We start from the raw sequence: 23,094 nt of genomic DNA on the forward strand, positions 1-23,094 counted from the left end.
GACTAAAATGGAAAACAGGCACATTATGTGAAAAACACAAAAACCATGACTGACATGATTACGGTAAATCAGTTTAGCGTCACTGTGATGGATGTTAAATAAGCGTTTGAGTTTTCACACAGAGTTCTGCAGTGGGACGTCCCACAAAGAGTCCCGGCTGCGTCTGGACCTCTTGCCCAGGCTCAGGCCATGACCCCCGTTCTTAAATTGACCCTCAGTCCACCCCATCTTTTCCGATTAGAGAGATAGACTTTAACCCCTGCACAGGGAGGATGTCTCCCTTTTGTGCTCTCCCATGGGCAGACGTGGAGTTAAACTGGACACAAGGACCGGAGTATAAAATGGTTACTTTGAAAATAAATTTAAGACAAATTTTCATAACTTTTTACTATATTTGCAGCTGACTGAATAAAGAATTTTGGGCTAAAATCCTGTTTTTATGCTTATTTTATTAACAATGTCAGTAGATTATATTTTATTTTCCATTTTATATCATGCATTCTGTGCACTACATTTTTACACTTATATTTTCTTACTTTTACTAGTATTATCACGTGGATTTTATCCATTGGAAGATGCATTCTCTGTATTCTGTTCTGATTTTATTTTATTTTCACATGCAGGTTGTATAATATCTTGTTGTCTTTTATGTGTTTTGATGTGAAGCACTTGGTTCATTTAATTTATTTCTTGTAAAGCACGCTGGGCTGCATTTCTTGTATGAAAGGTGCTATACAAATATAGTTTATTATTAATATTAACACACTTGAGTAATGTTGGAGATTTAGATAAAATCAGATGCAAGCAAAGAAAAAGTTATATTTTAAGGGATATTTGATGCCCCTTTGCCACAGAGACAGGTGTATAATCTAATTTATAATTCCATCATAAATACTAAATCACAGTACTTTTTACAATTTAAAATTCTATACAAAATCTTGGTCACAAGAAAAATGCTTTTCATTTGTGAGATGGAAGAGAATCAAAACTGTCGTTTGTGTAAAACTGGAATTGAATGCATGTTGCGTGTGTTTTGGTTTTGTCCACATGTGGTGACATTTTGGATGAACCTGAAAAAATGGCTTTACAGCCTCTATAGTTAACAATGTGCCCTCAAACAATAATACTTGGTGGATTCAGAAACTGATGTCCACGTATTGTAAATACAGTTATTTTACTGGGTAAGAGATTTATTTTTGAACTGAAAGGAAAAACAACATTTTACTTTAGAACATTATTTTGCAACAAAACAGGGAACAATTAAGGAGAAGAAGAAAACGTAACACATTAAGGGCTTTTTATAAGACTGATGATAATGATGACTGTATTTTTGTTTGTTTTGTTCTTTAGAAATAATGTGTTAGTCTCTGTGTTGTTCTTTTTGGGTTTTTTACTCATTTTGTGGCTTGTTGATGGTTTGTGATCTGTTGCTAATATGATGCATCTTGTGTGTATTGTTTTAATGTTATAGATATAATAATAATAAAAGAAAAGAAAAAGTTAAAGAGGAAAACAATATGACTAATTGACCTTTTTTGTAATATTTTTCTAATATTTCTCTCTCTGTATCCTTTTTTTCAAACATTCATTTTCAGATTGCTTTCTTCTCATTTTTTTTCTCAATTTCTTACAACTTGCTAAATGCCTTTTCCCATGTTTTGGAAGAGAATGAAACCTTATTGTGCAGGTTTTTAAGGTTTAAACAGTTGTGAAATGCATCCAAATGCAGCAAAAGAAAAACCTATGTCTATCCAGGTTTCAAAGGGTTAAGGGACCACAAAAAGAAAAACTATATATAGTTTATTTTTAGATGTTTTATTTGATATTTGATACTAATTTAATACGGTTGAAAGGTGCACACATTATGTTGATTTTTTTTTCTCAAGCGCAGTATTTTAAGCTGGTTTCAAGTTTTGCAAATGGAAAAAAAAAGACTAAATAAAAGACACAATCCACCCAGTTACTCCCTCACATCACAAGGTCGTACACTGCATTTTAAGGAGCATCATACCCTCTGTCATTCTGAAATGAATTGGTAAAGTAGCATGTGAAACCAGTCATTTTCCTGAGGGGCATTCTCACAGGTCCAGATGTTTCTCTCCTCTGTCCTGAAAACTTTGCTGAAATTAGGAGCACATGTCCTCTGGATGAAATCCGCTGCAGGGCACCGTTTTGTTGTCCTTTACATATTTAAAAAAGCTGACCATGTGGTTATAGTTCTATAAAACAGTGCAACACCATTGTTCTAAGGAGGAAAGTTTAGTCTGGCAAAGTCCTTTGCTATTTGCAGCAAAACCCCCGACACGTGCAGAAGCACCAAGACCACATGTGAGGATGTTGTTGTAGCTGAGTGTTTGTTATTCTACCATGTGACAAATCATTATCCTCATTACGCACTCCTCAATTACCGTAGGGAGACGTCTTTTACCAAATGTGGAAAATATTTGCTTCCTTGGTCAGAGGTTGATCAGCAGATGATACCACACTCACACCTGTATCTTAAATATGAAGCAGGAGCCAGGAGACTGTTAGCTTACGCCTCCTTCCTACTGCACAAAAAAACTTGCAACACCCACTAACATCTGGCTTTTTAGTGTAATGAGAATACACATGATCAGCATTCACACCTGGGTCAAATGACTGTGCAGAAGAAGCAGGTTGTTATCGCCTCCAGCTCTGATCAGCATTGATGGGAACACGACACCCGAGTGAACAAGATACTTTCATCTCCTTAACCGGTGAGATGAAATGACTGTCAGTCTCCTCCTAAGCAGTGCTAAAACATTTTTCAAAGAGTCTGTGCTGAGTTTGAAATAGAGCCTGAATAAGTCCAGACCTCTGTTCCTGCTTCTGTCTACTGTTTACTTGTTCTCCGGCCTGTCTATGACGACGCACAGAAACACCAACAAAACCCACACACACAAGCTGACAAAAAGGCAGACTGGTCTGCAGCAGCGCTGTGTTCACAGGCAATGACCCGTGTTTACCCGTGTTTAAAAAACCCGAGTAAACTTCATTCACTCCCAAAGGTCCAGACTATCCAAATCCAGCAAATATTCAGTCCAAACATACAAACATCCACAAACTGCCAATGGCAAAGTTTCAAACATTCATATTTCTTTAAATTTCTTCAGAATGGCTTCTCTCATGTAAATATGCTGAACCCTCACTGTCAAAATGGCGGCTAAACTCTGACCTTTTGATCAACACCTCTCTTGAGCCAATACAAGCTTCCGCACTGTTGCTGTGGCCTCAATAACCAGCGAGGCCCTGTGCTGAAACAAACCTTACCAAACAATCACTATCCAGCAGTTGGCCCGGTGGTTTACAGCTCTTGTGTACTGAGAGTCCTCACCTAAAGAGGAGTTTTTAACTCTTTCTTGTGTCACTTTATGCTATTACTCTCTCTTGTTTAGAGCTGTGAGGGCTCGGCTGCCTGTACATATATTATGAGAGTGAGTGTTGAGCTGCCAGGCTGAAGGAGAGAGATTTGGGCCTACCTGTTGCCTCGCTGTGTCAGCCTGGAGAGACTGGCCTTCATGCTTTTAGCTTGAACTCCATGATCCAACATTGCTTTGCTTATGCAATTCTTAAACAGTTCATCTGTAGACATCAAACACGCAGAAAATAACATGGAACTAAACTTAATGGGAAAAGGAGGAAACTCCACCATCTGACTTCCTTGTGCTGCTCAGAAAACACCTCTTCCTTGCTGGGGCTGCACACCTGGTCTGAATCACCTCTCTTAATGACTTCCGCCCGCCCCCCTTCAGACTCACACAGGCTCCACCCCCCAGGTAAGCCCCACCCACCTAACATGACAGCCATGCAGGACAACCAAAAAAGGGACAGTGTGCCATGAAAAAATCAATATTTCTTATCGATTTAGGTTTCTAGAAGTGTCTTTATAGACTCTAAGCTGCTAAACAGACATTTCTGTCTGTGTTGATTTCTTTTACACTCACAGTCACACTTCCAGTGCATGGTTTGACCCTTTTTTTTTTTAAAGTGATGGGACAACACCATAGATATTATTTTCTGTGATACTGTAATCTGCTTTTAATTTGGACAATGTGAAGCTTCATGCTATGATCTAAGTCCCAGTTCTAGTTATCTGCAGCTTCTTTTTATATAATATAACATAGGTGAAGATCAGAGAAACTTTTATTTAAGTGTGTTTAACCATATATAACTCAATAAGAGAAGCACTTAGTGATTCTGACTGTTGGGGAAAAGAAGTTTTCCTTTCATTAAGACTATGGATGTATATCTACTAAAAATGGAACAAGAACAGGATTAATATAATTTTCCAGAACTTTTCCACGATATTTTACCCCTTTTTATTAACTTTATTTCAGCAAACTGCTTGCACTTAAGCTTGCACTGCTTAGCTGCAAATGCTAATAAACCAGACCAGCACATACAGGGACTTTGCAAAACATAAAAACCTCTCTTTTTGGGAAATAGAAATGAGAGATTCTGAGACGTCCCTGCAATTTGACATGTAATTAGGTTTTGATTTTGACAAGTTTATATGTATTTATTTCTTGGTAAATGTTTGCTTTACAGATAATTGTCAAGCAACACAGCATTAGATTTTATATCAGTAACGCAACAAATGTATTTTGCATAACTTTAAATAGCTTTTAAAGAATAGATCGCTTTTGTTTAATGAACACTTTTTTAAACAATAGCCAAAATATTGGATATTCCAAATTCAATTTTTTTTTCCAGGAATTTCATAACCATGGGAACACTGTTTAAAGAAACAGGTGCTGAAGGAAAATAAAGTGGTTTTAAACATTAAATTATGTATACTGGTAAAACCCCAAATCTAATTATGAACCTGAAAATGAGCAAAATAAAACAAATTTAGAGTTGGCGGTTTTAGCCAGTTAGTGCACAATAACCTGACTGTTCTGCCTGCAAGGTCTAAACCACATCATTGTGTTAAGCACTTTTTTTAATTTAAAAAAACAAAACAAAAAACAGCAGGAATACTGTTCCTGTGACGCCATGATAAATCGACAAAACTTAATATTGGATCTCTTATGTGTTAATGATTGAGACAAATCAATCATGAATACGTTGGCAGAGTAATGGTTACACACACACACAGGCAGGAAATGACACAAACACACAGTATTATAAAGCACAAAAAACAACAACTTTATTTACAAAAACAGACCACTGCCCCCATCCCACAAACCCCTAAATTCAGTGACTACTGAGGAATGCTATGTCTGTGCCTGTGGCTGAGGTTGGGAATTTACAGGACTGAGAAGAACAACACCCAGTGCAAACCTTCGGTGTTCTTCCACCCACTTATTTAGTCTGAGTTCAGCCGTCGTTTAATGCAGCAGTATGGCAGCACTTGTTGAACCGCGGCCTGAGGCTCAGACCGGCTCGGACATTGGCTTCATTTCAGTTGTAAGGAAGCGATGTGCTTTAATGAGCCTGGGGTCAACAGACAGACAGGTAGGACAAGGAGGTATAGATTTAATAATACCATATTATGGTATATGCATCATTAACAGATCATCCTAAACACATTTTTAAAAAATCATACCGTACAAAAACATGTTGGTTTAATTTAGCTGAGTTCACAAAATAGAGGGCACGCAAACCGAAAAACACATTCTCGCTCGATAGCAGACACTAAACGTCTTCTGTCCAGGCAGAGTGACATCAATCTCTACACACTGACTACAGTTACATGCACACCAACAGTTCCCCGTTATTCCGAAAGTTTCATTATTCTGAATTTGATACGGGTCATATAAACAAATATTCAGAATTAGGCAACGTATGCAGCCAATTCGGAATATCAGTTGGGTTTTTTACTACGCTTGCGACCTCTTATCTCCACAGTCGGCTCTGTGCATCGTCATGTTGTTCACAAACCAACTTGCCAACAGTGTGCCAGGCTGTGTGGGGTAGAGATGCATGACAAAAAAAAAATCCCACGGAAACCGAAAAAATGCCATTTTAATGCAAAGAAGCACAATGACAAGCAGCTCCACTTCCACTCTTCCATATTTTGGCGTGATAAACGGCATGTCGGGCACGTTATTTGGAGAACGTGCAGCTGCAGGAGTGTTTATTTTCATTGGCCGTGTAAACAGTTTGGTAGGAATAATGGGTTTTTTTCTCGGAATAATGGCAAAAACTGAACTATTTTGTGCGTGTAAACGTACTCACTGTGTGACACTAGACTGTCTGCTTGGCATGAGCTAAAAAGCCTTTAAATAAAATGGAGTCGCTCGCTGACGGATGACGACAGGTGAGACGGGTCAGTATGTTCTGTATGTTCTGTTGTGCGTCAGTGGCTCGTCACGTAATCAGGTGCATGTGAATGCTGTTCACACGGCTGTTTGTGACTGTGGCCCATCAGTTGTGTGTGTGTGTGTGTGTGTGTGAATTCTGTTCACACGGCTGGGTCTGTGTGTGTGTGTGTGTGTGTGTGACTGCAGGTAATTGTGGCATCGCAGTCTCGCAACTTAACAGAGCTGAAGTGGCCGGGACTTCCTGCCATGTTTCTCTGTAATGATGTTGCTGCTTTGTGTTTGTTTTCTGCTGACAGCAGCTCAGGGGAGGTGTGAAAAACTTGACAAAATTCTCAGTAACTGAGTCAGCATGTGTGTACGTTGGGGGTTGTGTGTGACGGGAATACTGTTCACACAGCTCTGTGGGTAAATGTTCACGCCCTTTTAGTTTCAAATGCAGGTATTTGCGTCGGCAAGTATCAATGTACGGGAATTATAAGCATATGACGTGTTTCCATGTAAAGAAGTGTGTGTCTGTCCCCAGTCAACCACACAACACAACCTACAGTGTCCGCCAATCTGTCCTCAACAGACGCATACTGTGGCGGTGACGGATTTGTGTGTTAATGGTCCTAATGAGAGCGTCTCTGTACACTCCTGCTGCACGTAGGTGAACGATTAGAAAGCGTAACGAGTGCGAATGTCCTCCAGTTTCTTAGAGACCTCCGGCGGCGTTCTGTCCAGCTCTTCTGCCACACTTTTCTGCTTGTGAGGGTCCATGCTGTTAAACTGCTCACACAGATCTCCATCAATCACATTCTGTGGAGAAAAAAAACAATAAGACAAAAACGATTTAGAGCAAGCTGGTATCTTAACAGAACTACAACTACCACCCGGCGGTTGTATGCTTCTGCAAAGCAGTCAAGTTGCAATTACAGTTTTCATCCATGTCTGTAAAATCATGGCTGTTTCACATAAATCTTCAGCACACAAGAGCTGCGCAGTCGGTGGACACCCAAGATTAGTTTCACCCATTCAGTATCTGACCAAATTTCTCCCCTTCTGTTACCGAGATATGATGTTGAATAACATCCAGAAAAGTGTTTTTGCAGAACACCATGATCCCACAGTTGACCTTTTGGATATAAAAAGCCATCACTTCTTCATTATAAACTTTTAGACATCTGTGTGAAATTCTGTCAACATTAGTGCGTGAATTCTTGACTTATGGCCAAAAACATGTTTTGTGAGGTCACATTGACTTTTGACCTCTTATCTATTCATTCAGTCCGTATGGATGTTAAGAGCCGAACTTGAAGACACCCTGAGGGCCTTTTTGAGATATTGGGTTCATTATAACGAGATAAACACAAGGTCGCATTGACCTCTGACCACCAAAATCTGATCAGCTCATTAAGTCAAAGTGAACGTTTATGACATATCTGAAGGAATTCCCTCCCCTCGAGAATGCCTCCTCCCTCGGCTATTGCCGGCTCGGAGGCATAAAAACACCGACATGTAGAGGAAATTCCAACCTTGACGGGGAAGTAGTAGGATCTGAAGCTGAGATGATCTCTGCCGCACAGCGGAGGAAACTCAGAGCGCATATGCATCTCTAAATGCTGGAAGAAGTCATGGTCCTGCACAAAAAGACAAAAAATAGAGTGAGACGTGACAACAAAGACAACTAAAAGTACGAAGTAAAAAAAAAAAAAAGTAGTCAAATGTATCATTGAATAAGAACAGTGCGTGTAGATGTTTGCATTTTACCTCGTGTGAGGTGAATGGGACCAGAATGCCGATGCCTCCGGACAGAGTGGTGTAGACCATGGACTCAGACCCTCCGGGGATCAGAGTGGTTTTCTGGAGGGACAGCACCGTCTCTCCTACGTGGTAGTTCACTATCACCTCGGCCTGGAGAGACAGTGGACAAACAGAAGGACAGCAGGGTTTTTAGTCCACTTCAGTAGTCTGGTTTAACTTCTTTAACTAGTATTTTATTTTTTAATATGTATTTTATTGGTTTAACTTAGGTGTGCTTTTACTTTTATGGGTTTATTAGCTTATCTATTATTATTATTATAGATTATTATAGATATTATTATTATTATTTTGTTATATTTTAATTTTATTTTGTCGTTTTTAGTTATGCGTTGTCATCTTCTACTGGTCTATTTATTGGATTTTATTCTGTTTATTCTGTTTTTTTTAATTATTTGAGTTCATATCTATTATTAAAGCTCTATTCTTAGTATTATTATTTTCTTGAATTTTAATGATTTTTTAACATCAGTTCTGACTCTTATGATTTTGTATCTTTTATTCTATTCTTCGTAAATATTACTTTTATTATTTTTACTACTTAATATTATTACTTTTATTGTAAGTTTTAATGGATTTGATTTGTTTTGCGTCTGCTGCTTCTACCACACACATTGTGCTGCACATTGTGCTTCCTCCTGGAATGAAATGTGGTATATAAATAAAGTTTTTCTTGCTAACTTGGTAATTGTCTGGTGGAATCCAGTGCTGAGCCAGAGACTTAAACAAAAAGATAAAAATAGTAACACAGACAGCAAATAGTCTTTTATGTTACTATTAGATTTATTACGAGATATTAGAGGACAGAACATGTATTATACAGTTTTAATCATTGAGAGATGACTGTAAAATTAACAAAATAATGGCCAGAAGCATCAAAGTCATTAAGTTAAATTAGAAAATAAAAGTAATTTTAAAAAAAAATCATCTTCCTCACCGGCAGCACAGAAGAGCTATACCTTTGTTACAGTTTCACTCAAGATTAGTGTCACCAATTTAGTATCTGACCAAATGTCTTGGGTTTTGGCCAAAAACATGTTTTTTGAGGTCACAGTGACCTTTGACCACCAAATTCTAATCAGTTCTTGGGTCCAAGTGACCATTTGTGCCGAATTTAAAGACCTTGGGATGTCGCTTTCACGAGAATGAGAAAGATGCACAGTCACGGTGACCTTGACCTTTGACTGCCAAATTCTTATCAATTAATTGTTAACTCCAGTGGAAGTTTGTGCAAAATTTGAGGAAATTCCCTCACGGCATTGTTTCGATATCGCATTCACAAGATTGGGACAGATATATGAATGTAAGTATGGACAGACCCAAAAACATAATCGTCGACGCCAGAGGCATAAAAATTGGAACATATGTCCAATAAATGAAATAATCTTGTAAGACTGTTTATGTGACCGGGAGAATCGGAACACGATGTAAGTGGTACAATGTGGAAACTGTCTTGACAATATTGTGAAACATCTGCTTTATATTAAAAAAAAAAAAAAAAGATGGTATAGACAGCCAAGAATGATATTTCAACGACCTATTGACCTCCTGTCAGTGACTACAGATTGTAACTTCCATCCCAATTTAATGGAAATATAGTTAAACCATGAAAATCTAATCACATGATAACACATCAGATATGTCACTGAAAGCCCAAAGATCATCCGTCCCGTCAGCTGCATGTATACGCTGAAGTACATGTGGACTCTGTGCCAAGGTCACATAGGAGACACACGCTGTCATCGTCTGCTAAGAGGAAATTGGTCCGGATGGTCAGATCTAATCCAATAACCATCAAAACACCACTTTGCTAAGAATTAGAGGTAATAATCAGGATGTACCCTGGACACACAGGCAGCATTCAGGAGCAATAAAGCGTCAGTATTAGTTTGAGCAAACTACATACAGGACATACGTTACACTGACACCATGAGACCAAGAGAGCTCACAAGAAAGACACGAGTGAGACAGAAAGGCACGGAGCGCCAGAGGAGGGATGGGAATTGTTAAAATTTCATCGATACCAACGCCGTTACTGTGTCTGCTTATCGGTCCAAATTCCCCAATTGATTTTTGATCTATTGTCTGTGTGGAAAAAAATAGAAAGTTACACAAAATCAGCTAGACCTGCCGCTGCAGCGCTGCGTTTATCATAATAAAGCAGGGGTTCTCACACTTAATATTCAAAGGTCTGAATCTGATTTCGATTTAAGGTCAAAGGTCTGGAGCGATTGAATATAAAGTGATACGTTTTTGCGCAGCACCCAGGCCACTCTGGGAGAGGCTTCAGTCGCTCTCTGTTGCCGTGTCACTGATCTCACAAACAACATGGGAAGATTTTAACTGCTGAAGTCTTGTTGTCCTCACCTCTTTTATTCTAAGATTATAGCTGTTAAAAAAGTCTGTGCTTTGCGTCATAGTGGCTTTTAAAAAATCTTGGCGATGGTGGCGACAAACTCGATCACTCAAAAAAGTACCTGCCCATCTGGCAGCCTACAGTTCATCTGGTTGAGAAATCAGAATTTTTTTTAAGCACGCAATGAATGCCATTAGCACCGCTGCTAACTGCACCCTGGTTTTGGTGAGGATGGACGGATGGACGGATGGACGGATGGACGGCGATGGATGATGGTATCGGCTCGATCCTAGATGTAAATCAGTGGCAGTGTAGAGGTGAAAAACACGACATTCCTCAAAGTTACGCCCATGTTGTGTGTTTCCAGCCACACTTTGGTCCGTTTCTTCCACTCTGTCGTTACTCCTTCTTGTTGCAGATTTCCAGCAGTGCACATGCGTGAGTTTTAAGTACTTATTTTGCAATGTGTTAGGGCCAGAAAAACGTTCCAGCATCAATAAGAGGAACTGATAAACTCTGAGGAATACATTTTCTTTGGAGTAGACAATTTAAAACTAGTTCTTGATTCCAATTCTTACTTCAGGGTCCCGGAGACAGGGACAGAAAATGTTATCTTACTCCTCCTCGCTCCCTACGAGACATTAGGCTTCAGTGAGCTCTTTCTGTTGTATTCGGTCCTTGGCAGCATGTTGCGCCTCTCCCCATGACAGATTCATCTCTTCCAGTTCCTGTGTCACAGTTCTGTGCCAGGTGGTTTTGGACCTCCCAGGTTTTTTTTGCGTGCTGGTGGTGCTCCTCTGCGGTCCAGTTTTTATTCTCAGCACGGAGCCATCTCAAACGTCTGTGTGTGATTTTCTTCACGATGCTCCTGGTTTTTGTTTTCTTGTACAGTTGATGGTTGGATATTTTGTTGAAGATCCAGCATATTCATCTAATGCATCCATTGTGAAAGACTTACACTCTCCTCATGTCTGTTTGACCACTCGCCAAACTCTCTAAGAACACAATGTGTTATTGATCACTCTGGCCAAAGCATGACTGGATAAGAAAAAAAAAAAATATATATATATACAAGCCATGATTGACTTTTTTCTTTCCCTCAGAGCATCTCAAACACACTATAGCTCATTTTATGAATGCAGGAACATTCCCCAAAAACTAGGAACCTTTTGAGTTTTTTGACCACCGGGACAAACACTCAGATGATAAAAAGATGATTTACAGTGAAGACAGATGCTCTTAGTTTCATTTCCCTCCTCTGCATTTTTTATTCATTACATCCAACTTGCAGCAACACTTTGCAGCAGTAGATTTTGTCGCAGTGAGACAAACGGTGTTTAGATGAAACACGCAGTCAAACTGAACTGCAGTCTGCAGAGTGTGTTAACCCCTGAGACCACAAGCAGCCCTTCTCCAATCATGTTGCTTTTAATGCCTCAGCGGACTAGTTTGTCCTCTCTTCTTGGGTCTTTAAACTGTCCAAACGCAGATAAAAATGGGCTGAAGGAACCTTTTAGTTACGCAGCTTCTGAAAACATCCAAGGCGTCAGTCTCACACTCTTTTGGTGAAGTAGGACATCCATTGCTTGGACTTTATGTCATGACTCACTCTTTTGTGCGTATAAACTAAAACACTGACAATGATGCAAGAATTTAGAAAAAAACAATTTCGAAAAAACAAGTCTCTAGCCATACTCTCGTCTCTGTGAGGTTGTTCTCTGACACATATCTCATCTCATTCTGATCACCAACTGCAGCCTTAAGCTGCTGTCCGTAAGCACAGTTTCCCACACATTTTTCTATTTGTGGCAGCCCACCACAGCTAAATCATCTGCCGCCACAACTACAGTTCTGGAGCTGGACTGGTAATTAGGAGGGCCACTGTAACATATATATACTGATTGGTTATTTATAGAGCACCTGCTTCAGAGACATTGCAGCAGAACGTCAGGCGCATTACAAGAGAAACTTAACTGTTTATTCGGCTGGTCTAAAACTTCACTTTCACTTACAAACAGCTCCCCTCATCCACTGATGTGATTAGATCAACAGATCGACAGATCAATTATCCATCCCACGAATGACAAGTGATGCAGGAGGAAAGATAGAGACCCACAAAAACATCACATTTTAGAGTAAGTCCACAGAATTATATGATTACATGATGATGATTAAAAAGAAAAACAAACAAACAAACAAACATGAGCCCCATCCACCCCCCAGCCACCGCCACACATACACTGTCATTCTGTGGGAAACACGCACATTTTTGCTGCTGGGGGAGTCCAACACAGTCAAAATGTCACACCAGGCCAACAAAGGCTAAGCAGGAAGACTTAAATATGTTTTCCTTTCTGATGTAAGGAGCTTAGAAAAGGAAGTCAGCACAGGCTAGCGTAGCCTCGGGGACACAGAAGACTTCCCAAGAGACATTCAGAAACAACTTGACCGAAAGCACCCTCACATAGTCTGACATTTGGGGTTAAGACAGTCAACTCTTTCATTTTGCTCAACAGACAGCTGTGTCTCCCTGACCTTGATCTTTTGAGATACATTAATCAAATAGAAGTGGAATGCAACTAATTTAATGTAAGACAGCATTTAGCCGAGCCATGTATGGATAATTAAGTTCATCCAGCCAGATGTGCACACACACAAGGCATTCTGCGTAAGGACAAATCCAGGTTTCCACACCCACATCTAAATACAGACACGGTACATTTCCAAACTCAAATGAAATTCTCAATCAATGTGCACAGAGACAGAAATAGCTGACAAACACTGTGTCACAAAGACAACTGGGACCAGCTCACAATGTCTAAATCGGAGGGACTTTCCCAGTCCATCTGCTACCTAAACAGTTTTTGACCAGAATTTAAATATGGGATGAGTGAAGCTGTGTGTGTGTGTGTGTGTGTGTGTTTCTCTAAACTGTGTGAGTGTGTGTGTGTATGCATTGGCATTTGTGAGAAAGGTTAAACTTGTGGCCGACGATGTTATGCAGTATGTGTATGTGCATGTGTGTAGTGTCTGTGTGTCGGCGGTTGGAGGTCAGAGAAGTGGAGGAGGCAGATTAGTGCACAGGCCGGACTATCTGGACGTTAGAAGGAGCCGGCCTGAATCATTCAAATGTGCGCGACCTGAGCTCTACAGAAAACACATGTTTCTTCCTTAAACATGGCTCACAGCCTGAAGAGACTGATCAAACAAATCTGGTTTTTGCCTCCTCTCCCTGTCTTACACATAAATGCTGAGGAGACGACTGGTCGGACTCTAAAAAATACACACAGAAAAGTTCAGATGTGCAGTAAAGACAGCGGCAGTCTGGTCTCAGGCTTTGTTGGCTTTTTGACATTGGTTGTTTGCTTCTCATCTGCATGCTTTGTAATCAATATTTCCTTACATAATGTTTGGTTTTGATGGATATTTTTCTACTTCAGACCCTAATCATCACCTCAGGCCTGAAAACAGGACTTAACCTTTGTCATCTACTGAACTCAATGTTTTTTGCGACATCTATTGCACGTCTGTTTGTCCTGGAAAAGGGATCCCTCCTCAGTCGCTCTTCCTGAGGGGGGAGTTTTTCCTTAGTCAATGTGAGGGTCTAGGCAAAGAGGGATGTTCATGCTGTAGAGCCCTCTGAGGCAAATTGCGATTTGTGATAATGGTCTGCGCTGGATCGGGTTGTCGAGCATTTACGCGCTGGAGCGGGATGTTGGACATTTTCGTGCTGGAGCAGGATGTTGGACATGTCCATGCTTGATCGGGTTGACGCACATTTATGCGATGGAGTGGGCTGTTGGACATGTCACGCTGAGCGGGCTTGTTGGACATGTCCGCACTGGAACGGGCTGTCGCACATTTCTGTGCTGGAGCGGGATGTTGGACATTGTGCGCTGGAGTGGGCTGCCGGACATGTCCACGCGCTTGACCAGCCCGTCGACACGACTGCGTGCTGGAGCGGGCTGTCGCACATGTCAGCGCTGGAGCAGGCAGATGGACATCAGCTGACAGGGACAGTGTGGTCTTGCCCCTGAGTCAGGAACGGTGGTAATAACAGCTCTGAAACAATGTCTGTATAAAACGTAAAGCTGGAAAGACGTGACCATGGGCAGCACGGATGTGACGTTTTGACGACGTATTTAGTTGCCTGTCCCACGTGGGAGATTTAAAAAGCTGATGTTAGAATAGTGGTTAATACAAAGAAGGCTGTAAATATCCGCAACCTATCTAAAACAATGCAGTTTGGGAGCTTCTTACCTTTGAGCAGAGGACAAGATCAGCCGCCATGTAACAGAGAACGTAAGTGATTACAGCGTTATGGGACTGTTATTGTTGAGAAAGCGCAGCTGACGCATATATTATATGTCACAATAGAGGCGAACGCTCGTGTGTTAAACATACCATCACCCCTCCTTTGATGACAGGATGCCACAATGCAGTATGGAGCAAAATGATGCCTACATCGTCTGGATCTGTGTTGAAATGTAGGAGTGGTATAATGGGCGGACTTTATTACGGCCCTATAGCGCAACCTCTGTGTAAAAGCAGCTCTTGTCATTTTGGTAAACGTTTAAAAGCTTTACAGGCTGTGTGATTTGGGAAAAAGAAGGTTTTTACCTTCTGTGATGCTCCATTAAGGAGGCCTCTGTCCCATAAAGCTTTGTTTCCTGTGGGGTCTTCATCCACATCATCGCTGGTGTTGGGGGGAAGACGCACCTGAGAAAAATAAACAGAAAATGCAGACATGTATTTATTTAGCTCATCAGTCTTACAGGCTCTAGAGGTTTTTTTTGGGTTGATGTTTTTGAGTCAAGTGCCTCAAAGAGGCCATTGTAGGGAGGGTACAATTTTGCCTAATCTGATACATCATATACTGTATATTTCATTGTGGATTCCAGCCTGTTTTTTTTGTCCCCCAAAAGTCCGGTGACAGATTTACACAGCTGACACTCCCCATCCCCAAACTTACAATGCTGATGTTCCCAAACTTGTCAGCAGAGGCCATGGTGTCGTAGTCGAGCAAGCAAGCCGTGGTCACCCAGCGGGGATACGTGTCATCGGCAAAGATGATGAGCTGGTTCTCATTGCGTCGGTAGCGCACCCAGAACAGACTCTCCTGAACGTCAGACACGATCACACGCTGACCGATGGTATGGATGCCAGTCACCAGGTTGGGGACGTGCTACACGGGAGAGTAAAAGAGAGCAGTGAAAGGACACGATGCATTTACACTGTGAAGGAAAATCACCTTTTTTTGCACAAGAGAAACGTGATGAAGCCTGACTATTTGTTAAAACAGATTCAGTTACAGACTTTCTGAAATGACATAACAAACAAGGGAGGTAACACAAAATTGTTACAAGTGCAATGATCAGCTGGCGTATTGTGTCAATATATCTAAGGACCTGTTCATAATTTATGAGACGGGAGGGGATGATGAAAAAAGGGGGATATGCCATACAATTTTGTTAACACCTAAGCGAGACCTTTGCTTTTTAATAAGTAGGTTTATGGGATGGCCATAAAAATTAAAATGGCTGTATTTTGTATTTAGTGTACCGGATATACTAAAAGAAAACATTTTTATGGTGATTTCCAAAACTTTTAGGGTGCACTCAGTTTTCATAAACTTTTCCAGGCCAGAAAACTGCTATTTGCAAATGTCCTTTTTTCAGGTTTTTCATGACTGTACGAACCTTGCCCTATTTTCTTTGCAAACAAAAACTGTTCTGTGTTCATCCTCACAAACTCACAAACATGGCGAATGAATTTCATTCCTCATAAAACATTTGCAAAGCCTGTTTTGTTTTCTAACAGGCTATGAAACCCGTAACGTTAGTGTCGCATTGTTTCCCCACCGACTGCTAATTTGCATTACCACACTACGCAAATGGCAAACTTGTGTTTACACTTGAGACAACACACAAGTGACAGAGGAACTCACTGAAAACTCATTTTGCTCTTCAATGCCTCCAGTGCTCACAAGCGCTATAGCCTACATTTTGGCAGCTGTCAAAGACATAAATATTAATACCTAAACACAAAGCCTCTGCAAACAACACTCGTGCACATGAAAGGAGTCGGGTTATCACAGTGATACTTCATCCTCTGGCTGAAGGTTTATTCTTTGATAGATGATCATATCTGTCCTCGTAAGACTGTGCACCTTTGCTTTGGTCCATTTTAAACTAACGTGCTTCAGAATTACGTTTAATCTACAAAGGAAGAGGCGGGAGAGCGGGAGACTTATTATTGAATTAAACAATTCAACTCATTTAAAGCAGTGCTGTCGTGCACCGCCAGATAAAAATAACATCTTTGTGTTCGCAGGAGGGGAAAGCCAGCGTCCCCGGCTCATCTCTGCTGAAATTCACCTACGAATCAATCAAGGTTACATAGAGACGGCAGATCAACGGCTTGTTTAGCTTTTAAAATCATGAAAATAATATAGACTCAATCCTATATTCTGGATTTACCTGTACTTCAGTTTAATTAATCACATTAAGAGAAACGTTTGGAGAGCTTTGCCCAGTCACCAGGTCCATTGCTCCTTAGTCATCAGTTCAAGGTCCACACATTATAAATTACCATATATTAAATTTTGTTTCACAAAATGTAAACAACACTTTCAAACACAAAGAAATAAAACATATTGAAAGAATTGACACAGGTGGCTCTTTAAATAAAAACTCAGAGCCGGAAATTCTCTGCACTTCAAATAAAGCGTGTTTTTGTTTACAAACTTGACACATTCATGGGTCACTTTTTTTGGACTGCGACCCACCAGTTGGGGAATAACTAGCTTAATACAAAATGTGACTATCGAACATGTTCACATTATCAGCTCAAAGAGATGTGAGTGTGTTTTTACCTTGTTTTCACACTTGCGAAGAAGCTTCTTTTTGCCCAGGTCGTAGATTCTCAGCAGTTTCCCGACTCCCACCAGGACTCGTCCTTGGAACGGAGCGATGGCCAAAGGCACGTCCTCGACCGGGGTCTGCCGATCAAAACACAATGAATTATTAAAACGGAGCTCATCACATTATTTTAGGTGACATTTAGGAGCGTTTACGTTGGGATGCGGCGTGTTTGTTTAAACAGAAACATACTACTACTTTAGAGATTGGCCCAATGTCTCACTAGACAGCGTGAGTCCTCAGCTGCAACTGTGATTTAAGAGGTCTAACAATAAAGAGCATGCCTCTCCCAAATACTTCCAAGCTTCATTCATAATATTGTCATTTGAATTCTAACGCAACTTTTGAACGCTGAGCTGACTTTTTTAGTTTTGCATGTCTTTTCATTCTGTTTGAATGTGGTATTTCTGCTCAGCTGTGGTTTAAAATTAGGCTAATGTTATTAGTATTAAACTGTTTGTAGAATTAGAATTCATAGAATTAGTGGTCGCATAGGCTTGTTTGTGACTTGTGCGATCCAAATATTTCCAAGAATTACTGTGATATGAAGTCCAAAAGTAGGGCTGAGCAATTAACCAAATCTCATTTTCAATTACAATTTGGCCTCCCACTATTTTCAAACAAAATAGTCGTGATTAATTGATTTTGTGCCACATGACGAGTCTACCAATGTTGCTCCTGTTTTGTCTTTTATTTTAGTAAATCACGTGCACCCACTCCAATCAGATAAATCCTCCAAAACCATGTTTTCTGAGGTCACGGCAACCTTTGACAACCAAATTCTGATGAGTTCATTCTTGTGTCTAAGTGGATGTTTGTGCCAAATTTGAGAAAATCCCCTTAAGGTGTCCCTGAAGTTCACAGGAATGAGACAACCATACGGATGTGCGGAAAACCCGAAGACATAAAGCCTCCGACCACAGCTGAATAATCTATCTGTGTGCATGTGTTGTGTGCATCAGTACGAGAAAGTGTGTGTTTAGACCAGATAGACTCATCTAACATATCTGATCTGGTTAAGTGGTTGGGAAATTCCTCTAACATGAACGCCACTGTGCAGCACATAACTCGTGACTCACTTCCCTTGTTAATCCACATCAGGTAACACATGCATGTGGCTGATTCACCCTGATGGACTCCACCCTGCCTGAATTTTTTGGGGAATTGCCCGGAGAGAAGCGCATGGTGCCAAGAGCAGACACATCTGTGTTCAGAGCTTTACTCAAGGCTGTTGTACTTTGACGACCCTCCTTCTTCTCGTCCAACCCCCATCAATCTCAAACCGCGAACTGCTTACTCGCATTTCAGTGATAGAGAACACTTTTCGCCCTCTGCCATGGTCATATAATGGTCATATATTCCAACTACTCTTCCCCTACAGAAAACTGTTTAATAAACAGGTGTCTGATATTAGCTTCATGTCAGACATACCAGCCACATTTCATTTTCACTCCCTTGCACTTTGCATTTTATGTGTTATCAGGATTTAATCACAAAACTGTCACTTTTACTTCAAAACTAGGCTTATCTGAGATCACCCACCTGCAGATCAGTTCGAGATCTGCAGTTCCAGTACAACATGCACCACCTATTCACAAGATAAGTAAAAGCAGCAGTGGTTTTGACCTGCTGTGTGTAAACTTTCTGATGTCACCACCTACAGGCAAAGAAAATTCAGCAGCTGTGCCATCTGCAGTAAATGTGTCACTTTTATCTTTACCGTTTTACCATCTGCTGCATGTGAATGAGTAAATTCAAGTAACTAAGAACATAGTGCAGTTCCTTAAGGTGCTTTGCATGTGAAAATAAGTATTCAAGAAAAAAATTGAAAGAAAAAGTTAGTTTTCCTCACAGAGATGTAAATACACTTTCGGTGTTCAGTCAAGTGTCAAACCCACCTTGTGCACAAACTCCAGCTTCTCCCCTCCGCTGATGAGCCGATAGGTGTAGATAAAGCCGCCGCCCACTGATCTGGGGTTGAGAATCATGTCTCTGGCAACGCCCACCAGAACATACCAATCATCTCCCGTGTTGGGGAAACGACACACTGCAACGCTGAAAAATATCAAACACAGGGAGGTAGGGTTATTAGGGGAAAATGATAAAATATGTCCTATAATTTGTCTATTTTCCCGGTGGTATACAAATCATATCAGATATGATTATTGTTCACGTTATTGTATCCAAGTTAAGCATTCCATAAATGTGACAACACTAAGTTGAACATGCACATATGCGATGCCGGATTATTATGACTTGCTATTGACAATTGTCCTGATTCTAAAATATTCTGTATGTAAATAACGTAGAATCAAACAGTTTTTTTCTTTTTTCAGACAGACATTTAGGTCCTGTTGCTGCTGCTGCTAAGTTTTGCTGTGAGTGCAGGGAGTCAGTTACTGTAGGGAAGGAGGATGATGCAACACCACCAAACAGCCTCTCTTTCTTAAAAAATAAGTAGAAAACCAAGTCCCGCCTCATTACATGAAACATGAAATTTTATAGGATCATCTGTTCCTTTCGGCAAAAGGTTTCACTGTGTCTGCTGGTGAAATTGAGATGGTTAAGAAACTATTTATGAGAGGCTGGCAGTTTTGGATTGTGACTCTCGATCAAAGTGAAAGGCGTAATAATAACTCTGGACTTTATCACCACCACACCCACACACCGCCTAAAATTCAAAGCTATGACACGCTGTCAAGCAAAACCTTTTCTGCAGCATTAGGTGCTTGTATTTCACAAAAAATGTTGACCCTTCCTAATCTCTACTCATCCTCCCACTCTTCGCAGCTCCTTTCCTACCTGTTTATAAATCACTTCATAACGCTTAAAGCTTCACTACAACCATCTGTAAACACCCCCCCCCCCCGGCTGAAGATGCCAAATGTATCAAGCTAATCCAACAACTCTTCCCTTTTTCCTTTGCATCATCATCTCAAATGTTTTGCTTCAGACACATAAGAATCACTCTTATTGAAATTCCTTGTTGGTCCATTACTTTAACCCTTTGAAACTGGACCAACTTTTCTCGTGCTGTATTCAGATGCCTTTCACAAGTATTTAAACCTTTGAAACACGAGCAAACTAGTGTCATTTTTTTTAAACTTGGGAAAAAAGGAAATGAGCAGCTGGGAAAGAAATGTTGCGCAAATTGCAAGACATTAGTAGATCTAATAACTAATCATCATAATTGTATATTTCAATTTTTTTACAGAATGATTGTAATTTTTAAGCAATTATTTTCGGGTCATTTTCCTGTATTTTTTTTTTTACTTTCCAGTTTGTTTGTGTGCTTATTTTCAGGTAATTTTTTTGACCATTTTACTAATTTCTTGCTAATTAGTTTTTCAAAAGAAGCCAAATTGCTGAGGTTTCAAAGGGTTGACCAAACACAAATTTTATCTTTTATTACTATTTAATAAAATAATACATTCAGAACAACATTTTAATTTAATTATATATAATTTATTGTTTCCCTCTGCTAATGTGGAGTCACTACCTGGCAGATCAGGCTGTTGATCAGGAGTTGGTACGGCCAACTCCGCCAGAAAAGTCTACTAGATTGTGCCAAATTTTAGCTCCTGTGTGTACGTGTGTGTGTGTATTCTGGGCTCGTGTGTTATGAAAAATACCAGGGAGTAAAAAAAACAACCTGAATTTCCTCAAAACAGATCAAGCAGTTTTCACTGTTGATCAAGTGTCTGGACATCCAGCCGTGCAAAGCCATGAAAGTCAACGTGCTCACCTGAACGCAGCTTCGTTCTGTTCCAGCTGCACCTGGTCCAGTGTTTGACCCTGGATGGGGTTGACAAGACGCACCAGCGAGGCCCACTGTCCTGCTCCGGCTTTAGGCGCACCAAAAATAGCCTCTGGGAGATTCTCGTTGAGGAAGGCAGCGGCCATCTCAGCGGCCAGCTCTCTTTCATCCTCCCCGGCAGCCTCCACCATCTCCTGCAGAGGCAACAAACAAAGCAGGTCAGCTGGAGGAATACCACACCGGTCTCTCATGTAGCTTTTGACCAGCGACAGACCTCGTTTTAGTTTTGATGTTAACAGCAAAGGTAAATTAAAATAGTTCGATTTATGTGTAAAAAGCCAGACTTGGTCTCATGTGCTTATGGATTATGATGCAGATTTGGTGTGTATTCATGAATGATTGAACTAAAGGGCAACTTAAACTTTTGCATGGTGCCTCCTATTAGCTAGAGATGGCCCTGCTGGCTGATGTGTCTACTGGAAAAGTTGCAACATTCACGAGAAGAAACGCAGCTCGTTGCCAAGGACAACATGCGATTGAGAGATCTCATTACGACCTTTTGTCCCACAGGGGATGAAGAGGAGTCAGTAAGTGGTTCACATCAGCAACATGATTTGAGCTGTAGCAATGTTTGGATTGCAATAAACTGGCAGAAACAGCTGCCAGAGGCAGCAATTTCTCATTATGACTTTGTGTTGTTTGGCTCAGTTAAAGGTGTGTTTTCAGGCACAAGATGAGTAAAGCCCACAGACACGATCAAACATGCTCCACAAAAAAGGCAGAGCAAAGTGTGGGTTACTAATGATAAAGTATTTCTTCTTAAATCTTAAGCTGGAAAAATGAAAACAGATACATCACCAGCAGACCAACTCGCTGCTCTAATAAATATGTTACTGTCTGCGACTTCATACCTCCGCCATTTGTTGCTTTCTCTGAGCTTTGGTTGCCTCGGTGTAGGCATTGTGGTCAGTCTCAATCAAAATCAGGTTGTTGGTCTCCGGGTGGATGACAAATTTCCTGGGGGTGTACTGCAGAGGGAAGGCCACCTGGTTAAAGACGGCTCCTAATTTCTCCAAAGCCAAGATTCTGATAATAAGAAGATAAAGGAAAAGAGAACAACGAGACAGTTACAAATCATTTCATTCACAGGTCAACCTATGATTTCTGTTGACTGTCAGACCAGCATCACAACACCAGAAGGAGGTGTCGTACATTATCAGGCAAAGCTGTGCTCATTATACACCTGAAGTGCTTTTATTCAATCTGTAGCCCCTTTTACACAGAGATTGCAAAACAGAGTCACTACAAAGTCACATCTTTAGCTGCCTTTAGTTGTTTTTTTCTCTCACAGAATCAAACAGCGCCAGCCTTATGCTGCACCAGTGTGTGTATGTGTAACTGCTGCAGTGTGTGTCCATACCTCAGTGTGTTGGTGGAAATGGCCACTATGCCTTCGGGGCACTGCTCGGAGGCAAAGCCGGAGGCGTACTCCAGAGTCTCATATGACAGAGGGGTCAGGTGGAAGCGAGACTGGTACGAGTAGCTGAGCCAGGAGCGACTGGACATCGCCAGCACCTGTCAGTGAGAAGAGACAAAGACAAGTGTGATACATCACATGATTATTTGGCCTTTAAAATGACAAAAAATGATCAGAATTTTGGCAAATCAACAGTGAAAAGAGCCTTAATGTCACACTTGTATGAAAGCAAGCTGATGCATCCTTTCATAATTAAGTTTGAGTTATATTATTGATCATAAGTAAATGTCTGAGTCACATACAGCTTCCTGTCCCTGCATCCTGACTCGGAAGAGTTTGACAGGTCGGGATCCCAGGTAGCGTGTTCTGGTATCTGACAGGTCACCAGTCACCGGGTCCAGCACAGTCCTCAGCAGCACACCGTTCTGACAAAGGGGATCAAACACAGACACATGATTTACAATCTATATCCAACAAACTGTCACAACAGCCCTCAA

General features: G+C 40.8%; 1 protein-coding gene across 1 annotated transcript in view; it reads right to left on the reverse strand.

Moving 5' to 3' along the window:
* Nucleotides 1-5,145: 5,145 nt before the first annotated feature.
* Nucleotides 5,146-23,094, reverse strand: part of sf3b3 (splicing factor 3b, subunit 3) — a 40,858-nt gene continuing 22,909 nt past the window's right edge. The window contains exons 17-27 of the mRNA XM_042495824.1: nt 22,900-23,022; nt 22,541-22,695; nt 22,032-22,206; nt 21,109-21,314; nt 19,262-19,418; nt 17,318-17,443; nt 15,416-15,628; nt 15,064-15,162; nt 8,037-8,180; nt 7,802-7,906; nt 5,146-7,085 (exon numbers count right to left, since the gene is read on the reverse strand). Of these exons, the coding sequence (XP_042351758.1) occupies nt 6,945-7,085; nt 7,802-7,906; nt 8,037-8,180; nt 15,064-15,162; nt 15,416-15,628; nt 17,318-17,443; nt 19,262-19,418; nt 21,109-21,314; nt 22,032-22,206; nt 22,541-22,695; nt 22,900-23,022 (1,644 nt within the window). The 3' untranslated portion in view covers nt 5,146-6,944. The remainder of the gene's footprint in view (nt 7,086-7,801; nt 7,907-8,036; nt 8,181-15,063; nt 15,163-15,415; nt 15,629-17,317; nt 17,444-19,261; nt 19,419-21,108; nt 21,315-22,031; nt 22,207-22,540; nt 22,696-22,899; nt 23,023-23,094) is intronic.

The sequence above is a fragment of the Plectropomus leopardus genome, chromosome 11 (genome assembly GCF_008729295.1).
Source record: "Plectropomus leopardus isolate mb chromosome 11, YSFRI_Pleo_2.0, whole genome shotgun sequence".
NCBI classification, from domain to species: domain Eukaryota; kingdom Metazoa; phylum Chordata; class Actinopteri; order Perciformes; family Serranidae; genus Plectropomus; species Plectropomus leopardus.